Source organism: Sphaeramia orbicularis, chromosome 12 (assembly GCF_902148855.1).
Source record: "Sphaeramia orbicularis chromosome 12, fSphaOr1.1, whole genome shotgun sequence".
Lineage (NCBI taxonomy): Eukaryota > Metazoa > Chordata > Actinopteri > Kurtiformes > Apogonidae > Sphaeramia > Sphaeramia orbicularis.
In genome coordinates this window covers 19,688,851-19,705,868 of record NC_043968.1, presented here as the reverse complement: position 1 = coordinate 19,705,868, position 17,018 = coordinate 19,688,851, and the positions used below count along the sequence as shown (strand labels likewise).

Here is a 17,018-nt window from a genome sequence, read left to right as displayed (position 1 = left end):
GACACTATTTTTAAGAATCCCAAATGTAAATGTAAAAATACCTTAGGATACCTAATAATATTACAATAAATGCTGATAAATCACTTAAGAAAGGTTAATATACAGAAAAGTTCATTTGGGAACTACCATAAAAGTACCACTGGGTCTTTATGGGTTAAGACACTGAAGGGTCTGAAAGTTAATACAGTTAACCCTCCGGTATCCGGGTGCGCCTTTTAGGCACACTTTGCACTTTGTGTTAAAAAACTTCATGTTATTTTTCCCAATTTAAATAAGGTTAGAATTCAAAAGTTGTTCATTTTTGCATGATCTTTAAAATTCTGGCCACCAACTAAAATTTGCACATTGTAAACAAAAGAAAATTACAAGAGCATCTGTCTCCCAAGTGTGACTAATAGATAGATAGATAGATAGATAGATAGATAGATAGATAGATAGATAGATAGATAGATAGATAGATAGATACTTTATTCATCCCATAGGGAAATTTACAGAAATGCACTATTTCCTCCATTTGATATGTATGATTGGGGCTGACTTTGATTTACAGAAATAAAATCAAATTAGAGCAGAAAAATAAATCAATATATAATATTTAATAGTTTGATTTATAGGTGTGCATTTTATGCACACTTGGTGACAGATGCTAGTATTTCTGAACATTTGACCAAGCGCCAAAAATAATAATGCAAATTAACCAGTGTTGCTGTTAATCATTGACATATGCCAGGCTGCAAAAATCAAATAATATGCGATCCACTTTTTATGTAGTATATTGAAAAAATATATATATATTTTGTGTTTTTTTGCATCAAAAGAAAAAAAAAAGGTTTGTTAACTTACAAACACGGCATTTAAAGGGTAAAAAAAATGTGACAATTATTGAGTATTTGGTATTTTTATTTACGGCTCAAGTTGATGAAAAAGAAAAAAGTGTAAAAGAATTAAAAACAAACTGTATGAATTTTTTAAATTTTTTTTTGGACATAATTCCACAAGTTTGCCAAAAAGGCACACTTGGTGCTTAGTAAGGGCTTTGCTGGACGGGATAATTTTACAATCATTAACAGAAATCGATGGTTAAACTCTTCAAGTGGCCAGACCATGTACAGCAGGAATTAAAAGGAGAGGAAATCCTGCTCCTTCTGCTGCTCCTGAAAGAAAAAAGAGGGAAAGAGGCAGAGGGGCGGACACACACACACACACACACAACACACACACACACACACACACACACACACACACACACACACACACACACACACACACACACACACACACACACTGGTTCCTGGTGCAGGGGCAGGATTGCGACACTGAATGGAGTGAATGAATTGATGGCCCTGGGGACTGGGGACTGAGAGTGGAGGGTCACTGGTGGAAACTCCCACTGGAGGCGTTTCTTCCTCGGAGTGTATACTGAGACAATACCGTCAATGAACTGCACTTTTCCCACGTTTTCTGTCGAGCGGAGAAGGTTTGACTTGGAGTAACGCTGCCGGGATTGTATGTGATTGTAAAGATGTGTTTCGGCAGGTAAACCGTGTGTGAGTCAGCTGAACTGGGTCATAAATTCACATCTGGAAAAACACACGGATTATTGGACGAGTCTGCCCGGTGAAGAAGTTGGAGCGATCGGCTTTTAATCCTGGACAACAACGTCCACAGTCGGTTAACCTTTGATTCATAAACTCCACGTCCCCGGATTCAACTAAACTCAATAATACAGGTAAGATTTTCTTTAAAATACTCCTGTTTTTTAGTTTTCTGCTCAGTAGTTTTAGCCGAAGTGTTTGTTTAGCAGTTTAACGCTAGCCACTTTTAGCCTTTTAAAGTGATTTAAGCTAGCACTGCAGTTAACCTAGCTAGGTAAGAATTAACTTTAGCAGGAAAAACATCCCGTTATCAAAGCTAACAGTTGTAATGTAAATGTTTCTTTTGAAACTTGAGCGGAATTAGCTTAATTTTGCTGTTAATGCATTCTCATAAGTTATGTTCTCTTCAGCTCCAGTAAAGTAAAGGTTTCTGCTTTTTTTGTCCTGGATGGAAACAGCATTTTTTTTCAGATACATTTTTAATAGAATGTTATTTGCAATGGATGTTTTTGTTTTGTTTTTTAAATGAAGCTGTGTCTTGGAGGATAGAACAGCTGTTTGTTGTAGTTACAGATCAAAATAAAAACTCCAGGTTCATATATGTCATTTGTTTCTACTGTCTGTTCAATGAGACTTTAACAGTGCATGTTTACTGTCACACTGATCTGATAGTAATCTATCTCTGGGCTCAGGTTGTAAACCATCATCAAGCTGAAATGCTGAAATATGTGGCATGTGCATGAGGAGTTGTGACTCATTGTGTCACTGAGCCTCCACAAACTAGAGGATCCTGCTGTATATTTACACAGACCACTAACTGCACTAAATCATCGCATGAGACTTAATGTATTCATGTTGGTATAAGACTTTCTGCTATTATCGTGTAAATACTCAGCTGCACTGAAAATGTAGATCATCTTTCACACCTTTGCTTCATCTGCATGATTATCCCCCTCATCTCTCTCTCCATGAGGTGCGTAGCCTTCTACCTCCAGCTCAGCATGATCCCTCTTCCTGTTTTGCACTCAGTGAGCTGGTCTCAGCTGAGATGGATGAGTGGCTGGTATGTTAAAATGAAAACAATCCAGGGCTGCCAGCCTGATGCAGAATCTGGTGTGTAGGTGAGGGGTTCAGCACTGGAAGTTTAATAGACACGGTAGAGGGAAATGAGAGATCAGTTATTAAGAGCAGGGGAATAGATGGAGTATGTTAGAGGCCAGAGACAGAAAGAAAGGAGTTGGTCTTCACTCCTGAAAACCTCACACTAGCAAATGGGTTTGTTTTTTTTGCTAGAAAAATGAATACTGACTTATACAAAATGGTTTCTGATGAATATTTTAGTGAAAATGTTTCCCATCTCCATGGGTGAAGTAGAGTCAACGGAGAAACAAATTACAAATACAGCCAAGAAAAATTTATGCAAGTAGCCGAACTATAAACCAAAACTTGTTCCAAATATTCAGTGCTGAATACAAAATGAGCACAGCTTTACAATGAACTGCAGTAGCTTCTTAGTATTTTGAATTTTTTGTCATGCATTGCCCATTTTTACGTTAAAAACCTGTCCACATTGACTTTACCTTTAAATGCTAGTTTCCCAAGTTAAGGACATCCATAAAACTTTTTCAGAGGAGAATTTAACATCACAGCAGTGCTGCAGTAGTCCAGGTGTATATGAAAATACATAAAATACAAAATACATTAACAAATATCACACTGCACACTGAGTTTTTTGTTGTTTGTTTTGTTTTGTTTTTTTACCTCAAACCATATTCAGATGCAGACTTCTATGATACATCTTAAAATGTGATGAGTCTGACATGTGTAGTGCTCTCTAGTGGACAAACTGTCTAAATGATCAACCTTACTGTATCATTTGGGATTTCTATAAGAAACCTTTGACGAAGTACACATTCATAGAATATATTTGTGTGTATATTGTAATAAGCTGAAGCTGGCCTCTGATGTCAGCCTGCAGTGAAGGGTGTTGTAACTGAAACCGTTCCCTGTGTGAATGTTTGCTGCATATGTTTGTATTTGTGTGTGGGTGTTTGTTAGACAGAGCTGGATGTCTGAAAGCCCGGGCGTCAAACAAGAAAGAGCTCTTCAGAGCTTAGAAGTTGACTTTTTTTCTTGTACAGCTATGTGAGACAAAACCCTTTTTAATCTGCATAGAACTCTCATTAATTTAAGAGACCGCTCAGATCAAAATGTGCTCTCCATATGTGTGTGTATGATGCAGTAATTATGTCTTCATAAATCTGGCACGCTCTGCTGTTATGCTCCTCATACCAGGGACGCCACCCTCAACCACATGCACATACACCACACGCATGCTTGTGTTTGTCGGTGCAGAGTATGCAGTGAACTGAAGGACAGACGCAGTAATGGGATGGCTCAGTGTATTAGTAGGTACAGAGAATGTCCTCTGTAATGTCCTCGGAAGGAAAGTACAAGCTGAGGGTTCGGTGATGGCAGCCAAGTAGTGTTCATCTTGTTTATGAGGCTCATAAGCTGATGAGTGTCTAAATTTACTGTCCTTCAGTGTTCGGAGCATAGTTTAGCTTAAGTGAACTTTTTCTCTCCTCGGTAAGTTAATGTGTTTGCCAGAAGCAGAGCACTATTTCACACCTTCTTGGAGCAAATGGGGATGTGGAGTGGAAACCGGGGTAGAAATGTCTGCCTGACTGTTTGTTTTAGGCAGCGAGCATGTCTGTCGACGTGTGATTTACTGCCACAATGTTTTGTTTGACACTTGACAGATATTTAGTAGTCACAGGTGAGCTAAAGGGGGGTAACTGTGGGTGTCAAAGGTTTATGGGCCCACATCACCATCTCCTCACCTCACAGAGAAACAGCTGCACAAGTGTGAGTTGCCTGGCAGTATGAGAAAACTTTAGGGCAACACTGTCTGAGGCAGTGAAAGCCTGTAAGTCAAACATCCACATACCAGCTTCTGCGACTGAGTGGTTTTAGACTGTTAGACAAAAGAAACAAGTTCAGGAATTTATAGTTGTTACATACAAGTCATAGAAAAAGACATTCCTTTAAAGTAACTGTCCTAAAGTACTGATTTTTAGAGATAAAAAGAACAGACCATTTAAATACAGTAGGCCAGTCCATCTTCCAGAGTGAGCATTTTCTGGCTTTTGTTTTGATTTGTTGGGGAAATGCAGTTTTAAGCAGAACCTGTCTCCTCATAATGCCTCCATACCTGGGACTAGAGCTGCCAAAAGGCAAACTTTTCATTGCATGCAACTACCAAACCAACAAAATCCTTTCCTTCTGTTTTCATGAACTGGTTAGCTCTGCAGTGCAGGGACTTTGAGAATTTAACTCATTTTTAAGTGAAGGAAAATTTTGTATCATTTAAGTTTTTTTTGTGCTCTTTTCTTATTTTCTATGGTAACAGTTGTTTAAGCAAGAAAAAACAGTTACTTTAAGAAATTAATATTTTCCAGTATGTTATTAAAATTATATTTTTCCATGATTTCTTTGATGAGAAATAAATGTTAAAAAATCATAATGCATGCATGAATACAACCCATTGGCTTCATTTCAGGCAGGAAATCTATTTTAAAAGTAATTTATCTTTTGGAAAATGGGCAACAGTGATGGCAGTTATTTTGCCTTTAAAAGCCTTTAAGGAAAAGCAGTAAGTATTATGAGTTTCTTGTCTTAATGTTGCTGTCTCTCTACAGTTTCCTCCCAGTCTGGAAGTCGCCATAAAACATTGATGTGTTAGACTCCATGGACACAATGTCTTCACCCCGCTGCTTTCTGCTGCTGCTGTCCTGGAACCTGGTGGTTCTGCTGGTTCTGGTTCCTCCGGCTCAGTCCAGACCAGCCGCAGAGGACACAGACACTGGTAAGACACTAGTCAGGTTGTGTGTAATGTGTGCTTTTCCTTTTGCATGTCTTTCACTTTGCAGACACACGTGAAACTGACAGTTACTGGTTGTACTTGACTATTTTTAAGCGGTGTTGCTGTTGTTTGGGGCCTTTCCTCCTCTCTTTTGTCTGGGCTCTTTTATGTCTGGGACCAGCCGTGGTCATGCCATTTCAGACACTTCATTATATAAAAGGTTATAAAACTTTCCAATGAGAGAATTTCTTTAATGGGAAAGTGACTTTTTCTAGGTTTGGCTGGTTTTGGCTTTGAAGCATCTGAAACTGGTTAAAGTAATTTTTCATGGTGTAACCGAGGCTTGGCTCTTAAGGTGCTGGTTATGGTCTGTATATCCTGTCCAGACACAGACTGCACAGTAACAGATGCACACAGTCTCAGAGCCGGGCATTACGGCCACTCACACTGGCTGTGGGTAATCAAGTCAACACAAATACAAGCATTAACTTCCACAAAACATTCACTTTCTGAATACCTCCTGCAAGTATTTGCACCAAGTCTGAGTTTGTGCATATGCATATATGTATGTGTGTATATACCTTTATGTGTGTGTGTGTGTTTGTTGTTTGTGCTCGAACCATCTGGATTCCAGCTGAGTGCAGGTCTATGTGATAGTGTTGTTTTTTGGCCTGTAAATTCTTGTTTTTCTCACAGACAAGAGCACATCAAATTTAGCCTCTCTGCTGCAGTCGTTTTTTCATAAACAAAGCCTGCTTTCAATTTCCCACCACATTCAGCTGAGGAGTTTTACCCTTTTGAAATCCAACCACTCTCCTGTTTCGGAGACAGGGGATAAGCCCAGTTAAACATGAAGTATTCCTGTTAGGCCTTGTGAACTCTGCTCAGTTCTTGTAAAAATGCATCTCTAAAACCCAACCCTGTCTAACCAGCAGCAAAGCCATGGCTGCTGTTTTTATAAACTGTTTGATGTGTTAACAGTAGCTGAACATTTAATATAATCTATATATTATCAGCACCACAACACAAGGTTTTACAGCAGTTCACATGTGTCTCAGTGGATTATTTCTCCTATTCACCTTCGTCTAGCTTTGAGCATGCAGTGTGTGTTTTATGCTGTTAATGGCCAGGGCAGATAGGGAGGAGGTCTCTGAAGTTTCGGAAGTGGTTGGGTGTAGTACTGTGCTGTGGCGACAGCTCCTGTCTGCCTATTTGTGGAGAAGGAAGGCATTCACAGTGACCCTTTTCACTGAGCAGAGCTCAAAGGTTAGAGGTTAATCCACAAGCTGCTTTCATTGTCTCTTGAAGAGACATCTGAGAATCTCACTAATAAGCCCTAAAATTGGCCTTTACTATTTGCACACATTTGAAAACAGATTTTTTGGGGGTAGATCCTAAACATCTTCCGTCTTTTTTAGCAGACACACTTAAATCCTCTGAAGATGAAGAAGATGATGAGTCATCCTCAGAGGAAAATAAACTGTCCAATGAATTATCAACAAGCAATGAAAAGCTTCAACGTAAGCCTTAGTCTTTTTTTTCTGTTGTCTTACTATGTTTTTGCTCTTGTGATATGAAAATACAGATGAATGCAGTTTCAGATACATGTGCTCATGATATTTACTCAGCTTTTTCTCTTCATCAGCTTTGGCACCCCAGTGGGTAATGCCAGAGAAGATGGAGAAACAGCTCCACGCTGTTCCTGCCAGTAAGACTGTAAAGTTTCGATGCCAGGCGACGGGGAACCCCACTCCCTCGCTTCACTGGTACAAGAACGGAAAAGAGTTCAAGAAAGACCAAAGGATTGGAGGGTTTAAGGTGGGCAACTGTTTATAAAGAGAAACAAAGGTATTGCATCAGATATTTGACCACCTTTTTCATAATTTCTTCTATGCACCATCTTTTAGATCAGAGACCACATGTGGACTCTAATAATGGAGTCGGTAGTTCCATCTGATAAAGGTAACTACACCTGTGTGGTGGAGAATGAATACGGGCGGCTCACACACACCTACCTGCTGGATGTAGTAGGTAAGAGAGATTATTAATTGTAATTGTGTTTTAACTTGTCTCTTTTTGTAAAGCACTGTGAATTGCCCTGTGTATGAATTGTGCTGTACAGACACATTTGCTTTGCCTTATCTGGACTTTGTTGTATAGTTGGCTTGTCTGTGTTGGAGCTGACTTACAGTTATGACAACTGTCTATTTCAGAGCGTTCTCCTCACAGACCCATCCTACAGGCAGGTCTTCCAGCAAACCAAACTGCAGTTATTGGAAGCAATGTGGAGTTTGTGTGTCGAGTGTTCAGTGACCCACAGCCTCACATCCAGTGGCTCAAACATATCACTGTCAACGGCAGCAGAGAGGGACCAGATGGACACCCATATGTCCTTGTTCTCAAGGTACGTACTGCTTATTCACCTCAAGCAGGCTACAACAGCTGTTTTTATACAGTGGGGGTATATATTATATACCAGGAATTCCATCCATCTGTTCCAGATTGTCCAAATGATTTATCAAAGACTACTCACTTGATTCTTTTCAAATTTGACAGACATTTTCTTTACCACTGTGACAGGTACAGCATCACATTTAATGGCTGTATTTCAAGGTTTTGATTAAAAAAAAATAAATAAAAAAAAAAATTGGACAAAGTTTTGAAAGTTTGAGCTTAGATTAGTCCAACCAATTTTCTAAAACTATCCACCCGAATTTTATACCATATGTTAAAAAAAAAAAAAAGAGAAAAAAAAATGGCTATAGCCACTTTTTATGTCACATGTGGATTATATACTACTGTTTTGAAAACTTAAGTTTAACAACATCTTGGTGTTTTGGAGCCAGAGGGGACGATATTTAGACATGCAGTTGGGACAAATCTGACTCCTATCATACCAAAACACTGTCCACCAAGTATGGTTAATACTCCCAAGGAAATCTGTCTGCCAAATGAACACATAATTATTTGTGACTACAGTCATGTCAGCTTTGCTGCAGGACCATGCAGAACCAAATTAGTGCTTACATTAGCCAGTGAAGTTAAGATATGCTACGAGGTTGATTTAAAATTAATGGTACATTTCAGAAAACAAATAGGCCTACGTGGCAGAATCCTTTGATAGTTCTGTCATTGTAACTTCTTAATCACATCTATTGTCAAGCTGTCTCCCAGGTTAAAAAAAAAAACCTTTTAATTAATAAACGGATGCTCCAAAGATAAAACTATGCAGGTGAGCTGCAGTTAGAAAGATCAAATAAAAACTGAAAACTATTTACACTGATACGCTTTGAATTTGACACAAACACCAAACAGAAAATCTTAGCTGTGTGAAACTTTACAGTTTAGTCCCTACACTTTTGACAGCTGTAATATACAGCATGTATAAACCAGAATCTATAAATGTATTACAGCAGCAGCACTTAAAGAGGTTTGCATATAAGTGGTCTGCTATAATTTATTGACATTAAAATGACGTGTCTTTTTTAACCTTCACTAGTGGTGGCTGTGTCCGTCCATACTGTATGAGACTGGATGTATTTCTCTTTCACAGAGTAGAGAAAAACCACATCTGTGATGGATGTGGAGCCATGATGAAAAACGCTCAGCCAGTGTGGTTTGTTTTGTCTGACATGTAGCCAAGAGCCTCATATGTATTATGAATGTTAACGTCGACTGATAGTGGATGTTTAAAGTCCAATAAAATATGGATATGTCGGAAAAGGAAGCTGATTACATAACCACTATCACCGCGGATGTCTGTTGATTTAAACAATTCAAAGTATTGACAACCTATATACAGAGTTGAATCTGGATCACTGAACATTAAACTCAAATTAATTAAGAATGATTAGCTAGGAGTAAGTTAAATGAGCACATCCACCACTAAATATTTCTAATTACCCCATCCCTGAAGGGGAGGCAAGGGGTATTGTTTTTGGCTCGGTTTGTTTCTTTGTTAAAACTTTAGCATTAAAACTACTGGTTGAATTCATACCAAATTGGGTTTATAGATTGCCAGTGACCCAGAATAGATGTGATTACATTTTGGGAAAAGTAGGTCAAAGTTCAAATTTTTAATGAATTTTCAAAATCTTTATTTTCCCCCATTTACTTATAATGGCCATAATTTGACTATGTCTATGCTGACATCAGCTGGATTGATGCCAAAATAAGCTACAATTGGTGTGAGGGGCGGGGTTTGTTGTACATGACGCTCCTTGTTGGTGTTTGATTTTCATTTAAGCTCACCTCTTTTTTTCAGACTGCAGGTCTGAACACAACAGATAAGGAAATGGAAGTTTTGACTCTGAAGAATGTGACTCTGGAAGATACTGGAGAGTACACTTGCCTTGCGGGAAACTCCATTGGAGTCTCTCATCACTCTGCGTGGCTCACTGTAGTTGACGGTAGGTTACGATAGAAACCACAGAGTTTGATTCCTTCTGTTGCCTTGAGACTCAACCGTCTACTAATGATTGTGATCTCATTTCTTCCATCCTCCTCTTAGACATGCCCCCCTCCCCGGTGCCCTCTCAGACATATTTGGAGATCTTCATCTACTGCCTTGGCTTTTTCATTATCGTCATCCTCACTGCCACGGCGATTATATGCAGACTCTGCTGCGCTCCCAAGAAGAGTGACTTTAACAGTCAATTAGCGGTCCAGAAATTAGCCAAGAGCATTCCTCTGAGGAGACAGGTAATGTGTCTGCCTGTGTTTCCATCACTTTCTAGCTTTAGTGTGCAGTCACAACAACTCACAGCGTTCTCACTGCTCTCACTCGTCTGCAGGTGTCAGTTGAGTCGTCGTCCTCTCTTCAGTCTGGGAAGTGTTTGATGCGTCAGTCCCGTCTCTCCAGTGCAGCCACCAGTATCCTGCCAGGAGTGTCAGAGTATGAACTTCCTTATGATCCTCTCTGGGAACTGCCTCGTGACAGGTAACTATGATATGACACTGTGCATAAAGCATTAACAATCAGCAAGTTTCCATATTTTATTTGATGTTTGTTTCTTCTCAGGCAACAAAAATGCTGCTCTGTCATTTTTTTATGTTCCATTGTTAGAGATTGATAATGATTTTTTATACTTAAGAAGAGTAAAAGAAGACTGCCCTACTCATTCCTAATTGTGTGGCCATCCTCAAAAGGTGCTGCTCCTTTATAAAACAGAGGACAGGGACAAAATGAGTTATCCCAAGCTGTTTTTTCAGTTTGTTCTTTCAGTCCTAATGTGGTTGTAAGTAATACTGTCAATTGTTTTCCTAAGGCTCACATTAGGGAAGCCTCTGGGTGAGGGCTGTTTTGGTCAGGTGGTGCTGGCTGAAGCTGTTGGGATTGATAAAAATAAGCCCACTCGCCTTGCCAAAGTGGCTGTAAAGATGCTCAAAGGTAAGAGTAGTTCACTTCAATCATGTTTCCCAATTACTGCTAAAACTGTCTTTAACATGAATGTAATGTCATCTACTTTGTACAGCTGATGCCACAGAGAAGGATCTGTCTGACCTGATCTCCGAAATGGAGATGATGAAGATGATCGGAAAACACAAGAACATCATCAACTTGTTGGGGGCCTGCACTCAGGACGGTACGAGTTTGGATAATGTGTAAAACCACTGTAGTAGGGATTTATGCAGGTGATGCTAAAACTCACAGTCTCGTGTGTGCCCCACAGGTCCTCTGTATGTGGTGGTAGAATACGCCTCACAGGGTAATCTGAGGGAATACCTCCGAGCTCGACGGCCAGCAGGACTGGAGTACTGGAGTGGCTCAAGGCAGGCTTCCTTGGGGACTTTGGAGATCAGAGAGCTGGTGTCTGCCGCCTATCAGGTGGCCAGAGGAATGGCGTACCTCGCTTCAAAAAAGGTCAGTTTATTAAGACCAGACAAGAGTTATTAGAGTTACAGGTTTTGTTTCTATTTTGTTTCATTTTTCTTTCTGTTAGGTTATAGTTAGTTTCACAGTGGTATTAGTTGTTCTTAATTTTTATTCTTGTACACTATGAACACAGGTAATCCTAATAAATCTAATGAAGAACCAGTGTCTAATACCATTACATGGAATTCATCCATTTGGAATCAAAGTACTTACATCTGTGCATTTCCTGTCATAATGGTCAAAATGTCTCCTTTTGTTTTAGTTCATTTCATATTATTCATTATTGTTATTATTTAATTGCTATTTTTCAAATGTTTATTAGTTAATGTGACAGTTTGTTCACTGCTTAATTATTGATTTAAGTGTAGTTTCCCCGGCCCAGATTATGCAGCATTAATTCACATAGTCATTGCTAACATTTCTTTTCACATTGCTATAAAAGTAATAATAGTGATCTTCGACACCAAAATCCATGTCACGAAAACTCATCTAAGTTTAAAGCAAAACAATGCACAAAATCCCATTGAATGAAGAGATCTGGCTCCTGCTGTAATGAACCGTCTGTCTCCTTTTTGTTGTGCAGTGTATTCACAGAGACCTGGCAGCCAGGAATGTGCTGGTCACTGAAGACAATGTGATGAAGATAGCTGACTTTGGTCTGGCCCGAGATATCCACCACATCGACTACTACAAGAAGACAACCAATGTGCGTGTTACATACAGTCACAGAAAAAATTATTAGACCATCAAAAGTCATCAAAAACAATGGTCATGCAATCAAGTACTAACTCCTGTGTGTATCATGTGACTAAAACAGACAGAAAAGAAAACATGGAATGCCTAAAAGCACTGTTTTTGTCCATACAATGCCATAGATATTGATGTAAGAACTGAAGTGATTTTGGTTATTATCAAGAAAAAGATGGAAAATGGCTAGATATCAGCTCTGAAATTAAACTCAAGGGATATTTTTGTTGGTATCATTATATTTGTCCAAACAAATGTACCTTGAGTTGTACCAGGCATTAAAATGAACAAGAAATTGAAGAAAACAAGGGGTGGTCTAATCATTTTTTTCATGACCGTAGTAGGATGAAGTAGAATGTCAGCAGGATCGCATGTACAAACAGAGACTTGACCACTACCTTTTGAATGTTTTTACAGGGTCGTTTACCAGTGAAGTGGATGGCTCCAGAAGCGTTATTTGATCGTATCTATACACACCAAAGTGATGTGTGAGTTGGAAAACCTGTAATTACTCCTTAGTCATGTTTTTCCCCATAACATCTTCCTTGCTGTAACACTTGTGTTTCTCTTCTGTTACCTGTTGCAGGTGGTCGTTTGGTGTCCTCCTTTGGGAAATTTTCACCCTCGGGGGGTCTCCTTATCCTGGAGTCCCTGTAGAAGAGCTCTTTAAGCTGCTGAAGGAGGGACACCGCATGGAAAAACCTTCTGCATGTACTCAGGAGCTGTAAGTACACACACCTTCATCACCCAACCCCCACATCTGAGTTAACTGAGCTCCTAAATGCACAACAATAGTCAGTTAATTGACACTGTCTTTAAAGACAGCTGCAGCAGCTCAGGCTTTAGGTTCCAAACAAGCTGAGCTTCAATACAGTTTGTTTCTGTCTGTGCTTTGTCATTTCCACCAGACTTTATTTATCTGAGGGTAATTTAGTGTCAAACAAGTCGAAATCACTCCATGTGTTATAACTGGTTTAATGTAAAATAGTGCAAATTAAATATAAACCTAAATACTAGGCATGAGGCAGTGCAGTGTAAATGTTTTGGTGTTTAGGTGACGTGTCCTAAGGGGGTAGTATAAAATGCCAATTATAAAAAGCTATGTACAAAAATACAGCAGCAGTAGTTATTATAACAGGAAAGGCTCATTATGTAATTATTGTAATTATCAGCAGTGATTTACCTGAAGGCAGAGTCGAAAATGGAAGACTGCAGCATGCGGATTTGTATTTTATGTTCCTCATCTTTTTTGCAAAGCCCAAATAAATGTCTCAATCTAATGTTGAAATAACACAGTGATTGCAATTTCAAAAACTGAACCATCACTTGGAAATGAGCCTGTATTGTTTATACTTCTATAAACAGTAGATGGATCCCTGCGGAACACCCTTTTACACACTGATGTCAGTGTGTTAATCACCTTCATATATCATTGATGTTGTGGCTTACAGTCTAATGACTCAGTTTGAAAAAAAAAACATTAACATGATCCTCTGAAGCTATATTTAGGCTCATCCACAAAAGACTGTTACAATCAAGTGGTACTTTACAGTGTTTACATGTTGTACACTGGAACGCATCAATCCTGAGCTTCCCTAAGCGACTAACCACAACAACCCTGTGTTTAAAAGAAACACACAGGGCTGTGTTGGTAGGGGTGGGGGTGGTGTTGACTGTTCACTTACCAGTGATTGATAGATTCAATCTCGTTAAATAAGAAATGGACACAAACCATAACAATGAACAGAGGTTTATAGAGGAGGTTTTAATCAGCTACAACCCTACATTCCCTTGACACTGTTTATCATTCAGCCCTGAGATTTATAACAAATGACAGCGACAACACGCACCATTGTAACCTTTATTCTAAAGTTGAATGGCCCTCTCTATCCAACAGGCGTGATAGACATTGGATTTTATTTGTTTTTAAAGCCCTCACTGGTCTTTTACCATCTTATATTAACTCTTTAGTATCTTTTAGTGCGTACTGAACTGGGAAAGTCCAGTTTTTCTTCCTGTGCACCTGAAACCTGGAACACTCTCTAAAACCATCTGAAACTTGCCACACTTTTATCATTAGGACAATTAAAATCCTTAATCACTTCTTATTTTACCTCCAGCTGCTCCTGTTTTTAAGTAGATGTCTTTGTTTTTAGTTTATCTTTCTCACTTTTACCTTTAGGGACTTCTGATATGTGCATTGTGTGTTTCAAATATTTTGTTTTAAATTCATGATTCAATCTTATTTTGCCTCCAACTGCTCCTGTTTTTAAGTAGAGCTTTCTGTTTTTAATTCGTCTTTGTCACTTTTAATTTTGGTATTTCTGATATGTCCATTGTATGTTTCAAATGTTTCACTTTGTCTTGGCTATATTATTGTAAATGAGGTTGCGTCCTTAGTATATCTCAGAGTGTAAATGAAGGTAATGAATGAATGAATTTAACATCCATTTCATAACGTTTTCACTAAGCTGCTTAACAACAATGCAATACAATGATTCCAAACCTTTTTTTCATTAACAAACCATTATGACCCAAATCACAGTAAATCTTATCTTTGTAAATCATGAGAGTAGCTGATTTGTGCATCAGAGTTCATTCGGGAAAATTGAAAATGCTTGAATTTCACTGTTGTGTTTTGAAGGTCTGAAAAGTGCTTAGATTCGCTTGCAGTTCTAACTCTGTGATGTGATTTGTTTATTTATTTTTAATATTAACTCTGCCAGGTTAGATGTCAAGCCAAATCTACTTACAGAGAGGTGATACATGTAGAAAAACAAAACTTTATGTCAAAAAAGAAAATGAGTGTGTGCTCTCAGGTCAACTCCAGGTAAATGTTTTATCTTGATCTTTGGCTCAGTGTGACTGAAGAACGTCAAGTGACATCCCTTTTTTTTGGATAAAACTTCGTGTTCTCTTTTAATTTCTACACATTTTGCTATTACAAAACATAATTTTAGATGCTTATAGCATAATACAAAATACATTATTGTGATAAAAAGTGAAAAAATAATCATGAATATATGTATTCTGTAGATATGTATTTTACCCCAGCGATGAGGTGCTGTGCTGGAAAAATTAGAAAATAACCCTTAAAAGTGCTTAGAATTTGACCTTGAAACGTGTACAAACCCAGGTGCATGAATTCATATTTTTACTGGCATTTCCTCATCTCCTTCTGATTCATCATTTCCACTTGCGTGTCTTGCTGATAGTCTTTTGAAAAGCTTGAAATGCAGTTTATTGAGCAACTCATACAAGATGTCTTGTCCATGTCTTTGAGAGAGGATGGTGTGACATGGATACAGTCATATAATAAACAGTCGCTCTGTGGTTTTGTCAGGTATCTGATGATGAGGGACTGCTGGCACGCCATCCCATCTCGCAGGCCAACTTTCCAACAGCTGGTGGAAGATTTAGACCGCACGCTTTCACTCATGGCAAATCAGGTAACGTGTTGCCTAACAGGATGTTTATTCAGGAAAACAGAAAGGGGACTGAATATTGATTGTCTGGACGTCTTTCTCCAGGAGTACTTGGACCTGGCCATCCCTCTGGTCCAGTATTCTCCGGTCAGATCCGACACGTACAGCCCCTCAGCTTCGGCCCATTCCTCTAACTCCACATAGGCGTCCTGGGACTCTCCCTTCCTGGATCACCTTTATCCCATTTCCTCTGCTGCGTGGTGCAGCAGCAGTCCCACACGAGGCCAGGCAAAGGAGCACAGATAACGGGAGGAACTGGCTGCTCCTCTGTCGTATGTTACAGCAGTCTTTAAGCTCTGGCAGGAGTGATGTGAAGAACAGCTGTCCTGGACTGTGGCTCCCCGGCAAGGCCTCAGGAAGCAGCTCACACACCATCTCATCTCATTCATAACGGGTGTAAAGAAGGAGTTCACCCACTGAATAAGGACTGGGGGTGAGAGTACGGTGTTTGTCTCCTGCAGTGCCCACAGCATATGTGCTTAGGTATTAATAATGTCTGTAAATACTGTAAATTATATTTTTTACTTATATATGTGGAAGCCCTACGAGGGAAAAACTAAATCAATGATTAACATGTTCATTAAGACAGATAGACATAGATAGTGTTAAAATAACATCATAATGCACAACAAAATGTATTAATAAATGTATAATTGTTCTAAATATGAACTTGACGTTTATAACTTGATGCATTTTATTTGTAAATTTTTCCCGTCAGCAGCCTTTGTAGCATTCTTACTCATTTGTACATTTTAATACAATAAATTAACATATTTATGTCTTTCTCAAGTCACGTTTGGTTCTTGACAGTTGTGTAATGGCACCAAAGAAGACGCAAGGCAAAAACATCACACCCACTGACCTGCTGATTACAGCCATAGTGTTTTATTTACTGGTGAACGGTGTAAAGTGTGTTTGGAGTGTGTCAGCGAGTATGGACATGAAGCATGAGTCCCACTGCATAGAACAAGAACTCTACACTTGAACATCTGCGTGTTATTAGACAGAAAAAAAAGATGTACAATAGGAAGAGGATCTTGGCAAGAACCTTCGCCTCATCCATCTCACAGATCTGGACCTCACACATCTTACTCTTAGACACACACTCACCTTCCTGCGGCTGGTTTTTGGTGCTCCCCAGAGCCCGAAGCTCCTTTTCCTTCCCACAGAGGTAACAGAGAGGAAAAACATTGTTATATATGACAGGAGGCTTCCGTGACCATTCATCATATAGTTCTGTCTGTAACATTTTATCCTCTCTTTAGCTTCTGGCTGACATTACAAATGCGTACCTGGTGTGCAGCGTATTTTGTTACAGTCTCAGACTAAATTAAATCAGTAGTCTTGTTCGGTTGAACGTTTACAACAACCTCCGGCTTCCACTCCATTCTTCCTCTTCCCTCTCATTCCTGTGTAACTTAATTTTTTTTATTCTCCTGGTTTCCCTGAAA

The 17,018-nt window shown here is 39.1% G+C and overlaps 1 protein-coding gene across 3 annotated transcripts; it reads left to right on the top strand.

The window, feature by feature from the left end:
- The first annotated feature begins 1,326 nt into the window (after positions 1–1,326).
- LOC115430106 (fibroblast growth factor receptor 1-A-like) lies at positions 1,327–16,356 on the top strand. Of its 3 annotated transcripts, none has more exons than XM_030149999.1 (17): positions 1,327–1,729; positions 5,297–5,463; positions 6,879–6,980; positions 7,106–7,278; positions 7,368–7,491; positions 7,674–7,864; positions 9,725–9,869; positions 9,971–10,161; positions 10,254–10,399; positions 10,728–10,849; positions 10,935–11,045; positions 11,133–11,323; positions 11,919–12,041; positions 12,500–12,570; positions 12,669–12,806; positions 15,426–15,531; positions 15,613–16,356. In XM_030149999.1, exons 2-17 carry the CDS (start codon positions 5,346–5,348, stop codon positions 15,709–15,711), a joined length of 2,151 nt encoding a protein of 716 aa, XP_030005859.1. In that variant the 5' UTR covers positions 1,327–1,729; positions 5,297–5,345; the 3' UTR covers positions 15,712–16,356. The 3 variants fall into 3 exon arrangements, with proteins under 3 accessions (XP_030005859.1, XP_030005860.1, XP_030005861.1); XM_030150000.1 differs by having other exon boundaries at positions 6,882–6,980; positions 15,613–15,751; XM_030150001.1 differs by lacking the exon at positions 6,879–6,980 and having other exon boundaries at positions 15,613–15,751.
- Positions 16,357–17,018: the final 662 nt, after the last annotated feature.

What these genes read in the sequence shown, in the direction of transcription:
- LOC115430106 (XM_030149999.1), top strand. Translation starts at nt 5,346, where the DNA reads ATGGACACAATGTCTTCACCCCGCTGCTTTCTGCTGCTGCTGTCCTGG. An exon ending in CGCAGAGGACACAGACACTG is followed by an intron (nt 5,464 to 6,878) that starts GTAAGACACTAG and finishes CGTCTTTTTTAG; the next exon opens with CAGACACACTTAAATCCTCT. An exon ending in GGGGGCCTGCACTCAGGACG is followed by an intron (nt 11,046 to 11,132) that starts GTACGAGTTTGG and finishes TGTGCCCCACAG; the next exon opens with GTCCTCTGTATGTGGTGGTA.